This window comes from Mus pahari, chromosome 1 (genome assembly GCF_900095145.1).
Source record: "Mus pahari chromosome 1, PAHARI_EIJ_v1.1, whole genome shotgun sequence".
Taxonomy (NCBI): Eukaryota; Metazoa; Chordata; class Mammalia; order Rodentia; family Muridae; genus Mus; species Mus pahari.
In genome coordinates, this window is record NC_034590.1 from 89,157,594 (window position 1) to 89,165,891 (window position 8,298).

The 8,298-nt window shown below is 43.9% G+C and overlaps 1 protein-coding gene across 1 annotated transcript in view; it reads right to left on the reverse strand.

Annotated features, from left to right (window-relative positions):
• Positions 1–519: 519 nt before the first annotated feature.
• Positions 520–8,298, reverse strand: part of Pdilt (protein disulfide isomerase like, testis expressed) — a 26,479-nt gene continuing 18,700 nt past the window's right edge. The window contains exons 8-11 of the mRNA XM_021222427.2: positions 5,356–5,476; positions 3,138–3,316; positions 1,704–1,793; positions 520–814 (exon numbers count right to left, since the gene is read on the reverse strand). Coding sequence (XP_021078086.1) covers positions 545–814; positions 1,704–1,793; positions 3,138–3,316; positions 5,356–5,476 — 660 coding nt within the window. The 3' untranslated portion in view covers positions 520–544. The remainder of the gene's footprint in view (positions 815–1,703; positions 1,794–3,137; positions 3,317–5,355; positions 5,477–8,298) is intronic.

Consider the following 8,298-nt stretch of genomic DNA (forward strand, 5'->3'; position numbering starts at 1 on the left):
ATCTAGAGACGAGCTTGGCACTGGATCTCATATGGTGCTAACCTGTCATCACAGCTCATTTGCAAGACTTAGCCAAAATCCCAAAGGCCCAACTAATGGGAGGTTGCACACATAGTGGCTAAAGAGAGGAGCTCTAGGACGATATAAGAGACAGACTCAACAGTTCTCAAACGATGTGGTTCTGACTGGTCAGTCAGTCTCTTTGTGCTTCCATCTCTTCATCTGCAAATGGGGACAATGAAACTGTCCTCTAGTGATATCCTAAAAATCGGTGAGGACCCAGAGAGTTACGAACACTTGTTCAGTATTGGCTTAATGGCTCCCGTCGCAGCCCTGGCTGAATTCCAGACCAAGTGGCTCTTCCAGGTGGTACCAATCAGGAAAAAGAAGAGATGAACAAACCAGATAAAAGACACTCACAGGGCTTTATTGTCTAACCCCCACCCACCCTACCATTCAATATATGGCATTGTTAGAGTAGATCCACTCAGAAACTGATGCCAGGACCTGGAACTGGGATCCTTTCTCCCTGGCTTCGGAGAAGCTAAAGTTCTTCTTTGACTTCCAGTTTTCTCTCTGGTTTTGGCTGTTCCTTCGGCTGAGCCGCCACCTCCTCCCTCTCAGCTGTTTCCTTCCTTCTCTCCGGCTCTTCTGGCTTGCTTATACTGTCCAGCGCAGGAGACCCTTTCACTACCCTGGCCTGTTTGCTTGTGTCCTCTCTCTTGAGCAGCGGATTCTCGGGCAACTTCTCTATGAGCTGAATCTCCGGCTCAGCTAACACCTCCTCTTCTTCATTTTGCTCAATGTACAATAGCTGGTAAAGAAAATGTGGGAACAAGACAAGGAAGGGAAGGCAGAAGAATAAGGAAGTATGTGTGAACACTGTAGTGAAAACCAGTAATTCTGTTCTGGGTCAGCCCAGAAAGAGTCATTTGTGGCTTATGTTTCCTCATAGATAAAGACGATAAAGTGTCCAACTATGGTTTTGACCCTTTTGACAGAGGGCACACTTCTTATATGACAGGTGGTGGCTGCCCAGTCCCTAACTCCAGGACACATCAGGTGATTTTGGTTTAGTTAATAAGATCCTTCTCTAGCATGCATGTTACAACTACTGAGAAATGGATCTTTTCTTTATAAACTGGGAGGAGGTATGTTTGGAACTGTGTGGGAAGTGACTGCTTGAGAAAACTCCCAAGACAGAGGAAGACAGAAAGCAGATATGACTGGGTCCAACTGTGCCAAATGTCCTACAGGTAAATGGGATAAACACCCATTGCTGCTGAAGCAGGCAAGGAGGTGTCTGTGATATTAGCAACAGAAGGCATCCTAACTGATTTAGATGGCACCTTCTAGAGGAAACTGGGGTCATATCCACAAGGACAGCAACTCCAGAGCTCAGACTCCCATCAAGACACCTGATCGCCATCTCAGGAAAGTGACAAGCAGCCAGCAGCTTTGAAGGCTGTATGTTACTTGAGAGTCTGTTATCTAATGACTACCATTCCTACTTCCTTGTCACAAATTCCCATAAAATAACCAATGAGCTCACTCAAAGTGGATGGCTGTCCAGGGCAGCCTCAAAGCCATCTCCAGAGAGAATGAGATAATAGATGGAACTCGTGACATGGTTTTTTTTTAATATGGGCTTCCTGGTAATTATGTGTGGGAGAGAAAACCCAGCCTGTAGATGTGTGCCTTACCTCATCTTCTTCCTCAATCCTAACCTTGACATGGTTTTCCAGGAAGTCACAAAAGCCCTTCATGGTGTGCTCGCCTTTATACATGACAGCCTAGAAAGACAGCAGAGCAGGATGAAGATGGGAGTTTCTTCCTGTAAGTTGCTCATAGAGGATTACAAAACTAAACCCAGGATCAAATTCCCAACTACCTAGACCGACCAAAAAAATCCTTAACCTCTGTGAGCTTCCTTTTCCATGGCTCTGAAATAAAGATTAAAAACTCTCTCATCAGAGGACATGAGGATCGGGCCATATAAGAAATACAAAGCCATACTTTATAGGTCTAACCCTTGGCTGGATTACTTACCCTCATGGCCTCCTTACTGAACTCAGTTTTCTCATATGGCATTGATTCCAGGAGCTTCCCTGACTATGTTGTTGGATTAAATGAACTAATACAGGAAATGAGCTTAAAGCAGTGCTTGGTTTATGGTAAGTACCACATGCATTTGCTCTTATGAGTCACAGGTATTAGTAGCATTGTAACAATAAGAAAAGTGGTTGTTATTTTATAAAACACTGCATGGTAAGTGAGCATTCGTAATAGTTCCCTTTCCTTTGTGGGTCTTTAAAGGGGCTTTTTAATCATATAACTTAAGATTGGTGGCTCTTCGCCTCATCCTGTCAGTCTAACCTCATTTTCTCCAGCTCTCTATAAGCACCTTCTGCGCTGGGGTGATATCACATGCACTCACAGTGCTCTGGTAATCCTGCCCAACTTATCACTCAGGTCATACATCCTACCTGTAGTGTCCATGACCCCTCCTTTAATCAAATTTAAATCTCTATGACCCTCTGGAGTCCCAAGTCTGCATGAAGACTTTAGCTGTATTTATTCTCCAGATTCTGCCCCCCTCCGACCCATCTCATACATAAACGGACCTGTGCCATTGTGATTTTCCTTCCTCTCAGCCCCTCCTCTCTGGAACAAGGATCCTGACTCGTGCCTCTTTGATTGATATCACTTTCCATCTACCAAAGACCCATAGAGAGTCTGGTTCTCCAGCCCTGGTGATGGTTGGACAAGAACTAGGATTCCCAAGTATAAAAAGGATTGTTGATGTCTGGCATATATTCTTTTATCTGGTAGCATTCCATCCCAATATTCCTGTAGAGACATCCTTTATTCTCTGTAGTCTGAACTACAGAAAGGTTCAGCCTCTGTCCAGTCAAAACATCCATATCCAGTTGATATGGAGATTGGTCAACAATAAGGAATGGACTCAAGTTGTATGCAATAACAAGTCTTAGAACTTTCGTGGAATATGCTGGAAAATATGAGAACATACTAGGGACTGGAGCCAAGAATGTTCAGTGGAAGACTGAGCTGGAGAGAAACTGCATTCCTGGTAATGACCTGACATTTTCAACCATGTGGTCCCGAGAGTCTCTCACCTCTTGCGAGTCAGTAGGGAAAAGCCTGAAGAATGGGTACTGTTCTGGGTTCGCCAGCTGAATGTCATTTGCTGTTATGTCAATCTTAGCAATGATGACTGTGGAGTGGTTTTGATACTTTATGCCCAACTCTTCCAGCAGTGGTAACAGCACCCTGCACTTCTCAGACCAGGGTGCATCTGCAAAAGAAGGGCGTTTCTCAGCTCCTGCTGCCCAGGACTCTGGGAGCTGATGCCGAATAGCACCAATGTTGTCTTCTTACCATGTGTTCGCTCAGCAGGCTACACTCTCTTTTATTTAAAGCTTATCTTTATGTCTCAGTATATGATCACTATTAAATAAGTCAGAGTAAAACTTAAACCTAGTTCTGGTTCTCCTAGACAATAACAATTTCCATGCATTAATATGGTCTTTGAAACAAACAAAACAAAACAAAAGCTTTCCCATTAGAATAGTGTTCCACTGCAGCTGAAGAGAAAACCAAGGAAAACATCTATGCCATTGTCGTGTTTGAGGGAAAATGTTGTGTTTATAGCACAGAAGTTAAGCTACTTGCCCAAGGTCATCCAGAGAATTAAGCAAAGGGAATAGGATCTTAACGATAGGTTACTTGGCCTTGATTAGACTACAAATAAGGCATGGTATAAAGTTATATAACATATATTATTATGTAACAATCAAACACGCCTTTCAGTCCCCTGGAAGAAAATATGCTCAGGATGCTAAACAGGTATGTCTTAAAATTGTGACAACTACCCTTGGCAGGGGACACTGGCCTTTCTTGTGGAAAGTTCCTTGAGCTTTGAGTGGCCCAGACAGCTGGCCCTTTGGAAAGAGACCAGAGCAGAGATCCAAAAGAGGGGAAGCCAGACCTCCCTGGTTTGCCCTCCTCTGAAGTTCAGATCTCAAGAACTTCGCTCTGTGGGAGGAATGGCCTCAGAGGCCCTGACTTTGTACTTTTGCAAGCTCATCTATCCATTTATCAACCAAGTACCCCCAGTGACCAAACCTCCTGCCTGCAGCACCCAGACACCCCCTGGAGTTTAATAGCCCCTGACTAGGAAAGTGGAGGACTATAATGGCTGAAGCCCCAGGGTGCAATCCAACAGCCCTGCTTCTAAGAAAATGAAGCTGCTCTTGCCTTTCATCAGAAGCAAATGAGTGTTCTCAGAACTCTGTGTGTCCTGGAAGTAGAGAAAGGCTTCCCCAGCTCTGTGATGAAAGGGAGCTATGACTCAGCTGTACAGCTCTCAGAACACTGTCAGCTGCCAAGTGTCTGTTTCATTGAGGTTGTGACTGACTCGGCACAGGGATGGCTTTACTTTGGCCCTTAGTACTTGCTGTGTGACCTTGACCTGTATTGTGAAAAAAGTCAATGTGCCTTCCTCACCACCTTGCTAGACACAAGCCTAGCCTGGTACACAAGCTCACTAAATGCTACCTTTGCCTGTCTGAAGTAGCTTTGGACTCACCTTCTGCAGTGTCTCATGGAAAGAAGGCTCTAGTTTGGGGAGGCTGGCATATAAAACAAAGATGATGGGAAAGGGCCACAGTCCTTAGTCGGTAGTGGAAATAATTATGATGGAGTAACAGCAGTCATTATTTGTGGAGTGCTTGCAACATGCCATATACTATACAAAGTCCTTGACATGAAACATGTGTGCCCCTACCTCACAGGAACATGGGATGAATCAAATAAGGTCTAAAGTAGGGGAAATGTGGATGGTAGTATGTATGTAGGTACTGGAGCCAGATTGAAAATGGTCAAACCCAGTTTCTAGCACTTATGAGTGATATTGGGATTTTTTTTTTTGGCTGAGATTCTATTGAGTGATCCATGCAGGGAAGCACAGCAGTAGCTGCTTTCAAGAGGATTTGGTAGGTAATTAAATGACATAGGTATACAGTGAATTGAATCAAGTCTGAGTCCTAACATACTGTTGGATCCAATAAAGTCATGTTAGCCAGCCATGTTACAACTGTTGCACACTGTCATAGGCCTGGATTAGGTGGAGAGCATTCATACATGGGAAGAACTAATTTGGGGCATTAAGCTACCTATGGCTATCCTGAGCTCATCCTTTTGAAAGTCAGGAGATAATCCTCGGCAGGGTTTAGAGTTTATGGGTTTAGAGACTGCACTGCCCAAGAATTCAAAAGTCATACTTGAAAAGTATGGGAGCCCTTAGGTTCTTACTGTCTCTATGGAGATACTTACAGAACATCACAAACACATCCTTTTCCTTATCAAAGACGACCACATTGAAGTTCTTCCCCACGAGCTTCTTAACTGGCCCTTGGTCCCAATATTTTGGAATCTCTTCACTGGATTTGTGTTTCTAGGAAGCAAATTCAAGAGGTCTAACACTCCCCGCTACAGAAAAGAACAAGCCACTGGGGTTCCCCACCTCCACTATAAACAATGAAAGGCTTTGTCTTGGAAAGACAAACTCTCTAAAGGATTTGCAAGGCAGAGATAGTCACAAACCCAGTGACAGCTCAGCCCTGTTCAGAGCAGCCTGGGGTCAGGGCTCTGAGAGGGACTCAGAGCTCTAGGCTGCAATTTATTCACACACAGTTTTTGGGATTCTCAGATGACAGTGAGACTCATGTTACTAGCTTCTCAATTAGATTAATCAAAAACAATGCCTTTCCTTGTTATACTGTGAGAGTCAAGATCAAGGTGTTTCCATGCCGGTATCCCCCAAGTTCATCACTACTTTCCCTCTTGGCTTTCTTCAGCTATACTGATCATCAGTTGCTCCAAAGCCTAAGCCACTTCTGACTATTACCTTCTGCTCACTGCCTAGGTCTTCTCTGAGATCTACCCTCTTTCTTCTATCCAGTTAACTAATAGTTATCCTTCAAGATGCTCTTCGGATAAATGCTTTGGAATTTCCCCAATTATATGAGGTCCTGCTACCATAAGTTCTTTGAAATGTTCCCTTGTGCTGCTTTCAGAATTAGCATTCGCTTCCTCTTTTCTATTCTTCCGCCATACTAGGTAGTATGCCATAAAGGACTTCTTTTCTTCCCTCATCAAGTATCTGCTCATAGAAAGACCTCAGTAAAGAGCACACATGGAGGGACCCATAGCTCCAGCTGCATAGGTGGTAGAGGATAGTCTTGTCGAACATCAGTGAGAGGAGAGGTCCTTGGTCCTGTGAAGGCTTGATGCCTCAGTGTAGGGGAATGCCAGGACAGGGAAGGGGGAGTGGGTGGGTTGGTGAGGAGGGGGTGGGATAGAGGATTTTTAGGAGAGGAAAGGAGAAAAGGGGACACCATTTGAAATGTAAATAAAGAAAATATCTAATAAAATAAAAATAAAGTAAAATCAAGAATTTTCAAATGGATGATGGAAAGAGTGAATTTAGCAGCTGTTTTGGCTTAAAGAAAGTTTTAGAAATCTTAGAATCTGTTTTTTATACTATCACTGACCCCTAGGTATCTCTATACCTCCTCTTTTTCATTTCCCTGTGACTGCTCTAGTCTAGCTATCCCATGCTTCTCACATAGATTCCCTCTGAATCGCCTTCAAAACCTCACTATGCCTTTCTTTCCTACAATGAAGGCTCCATTTTTATCACAGAAATCTGGTTTCTCCTGGTGTATGGAATGCCAAGGCTTTAATATGCTTATGAAGTCCTTGCCATCTGGCTTCTGTCAAACTCTTTAGCCTTCTCTTTAGTGATGCTATCCCTCCTCTACCTCATAGACTCCAGAAATGACTTCACTGGAAGTATAAAGGCAGTGGGAAACCGGCCATAGAAGATGAGCTATGATGCAGACAATGAAGAATTAGGAATAGGTAGATCAGATAGAAATCACTGGTCAGGTGGAGGATGTTTATCTGTATTCCAGGAGCACGAGAGAACATGTTGGCTTTTGAAGGATGGAAAAGCACCCTGTGTGTAACTGGAGGGAAGAGAGAGGCTAGGGAGGGTCTCGGGCACATTGTAGATGTGGTAACAGAATTCGAGGATGCCTCTAACATAAAGACTTCTCTTCCCTTGCTGGTACATGACTAGAGGGCTGAGCTGAGAGAGAAGGTAGGAATGGGACTGGAAGAGAAATTGACCTAAAATTAAAGAGGTAAATACTTTAGAGAGATTTATACAGAGATGCTGAGGCATTTCATGGTAGAGGAAGGTTTGGTTGATGTGCCCAAAAGGTCAGTCAGTCTCTTGGTGAAGTTACTCTTCTCCAACATTACTATAGAAGTAGAATAAAACTTCAGTGGGCTCAGCAGGAGTTGGATTTTTGCCTGGATAGATAGATATAGATATAGATATAGATATTCTATACCTTCAAGGTATAGAAGAAATGGAACATGGAGAGAATGAGAAAGTTATCAGAGGTAAGGGGAAAAAACATAAAATCGAAGTTTGTGGAAAATGGCACCCTAAAGACTGAAATAGGAACCAAAGGTCAAAGGTCATGGGAAGGGTGAGGCTCTTTAGCAGTGTGGTCTATAGTGAAGTGAATTAAGAGTAGGAGAAGCTTGAAATGCGGCCTTTGGAGGAACTTCCAGCTCTGGATTATGAGCCTATAAGCAGGTGGCTGAGATAGTGTGGACATGTTAGTTCACAGAGAGCAGAGATAAGCATGTGGGATGTTAGTGTCTAGGAAAGATGGTAAAGCAGATAGCCTGCCCTGAGGGACTCATCAGAGGAAGGGAAATGGCCAGAGGATAGCAACCCTGGATGGGAGTAAGTGGTGTGATTGATGCCAAAGGCATGAACAATGTTTTGGAAGCATTGGGAAGGACATCAGGTTTTCCATCTGACCTCATGATCATGTATGTCAGAGAAGAGCTCCCTCCTGAGAAGGCTGCAAAGGAGGCAGGGTCCCCATGGAAATAGACAGACAGGAATAGAGCAGCCAGAGGTAAGCTCCCCATAGATATTAAATTACCTGAAGACTCTCCCTATACTCCTGTCATTACCCAAAACATGTTTGGAGGATTCTCCGTTTACTCTCAAAGATGTTTCCATTTGTAAAGTAAACACTATACCGTCAGCAAGGAAGGGTGCTCATATTTAAGTTCCTGAACCTACTCCTTCTTCCAGTAACACAGACTACGCCTCTCCAGCGGCTCCCCCCCACTAAAGATCTCTCTCTCCTCTCCTCTCCTCTCCTCTCCTCTCCTCTCCTCTCCTCT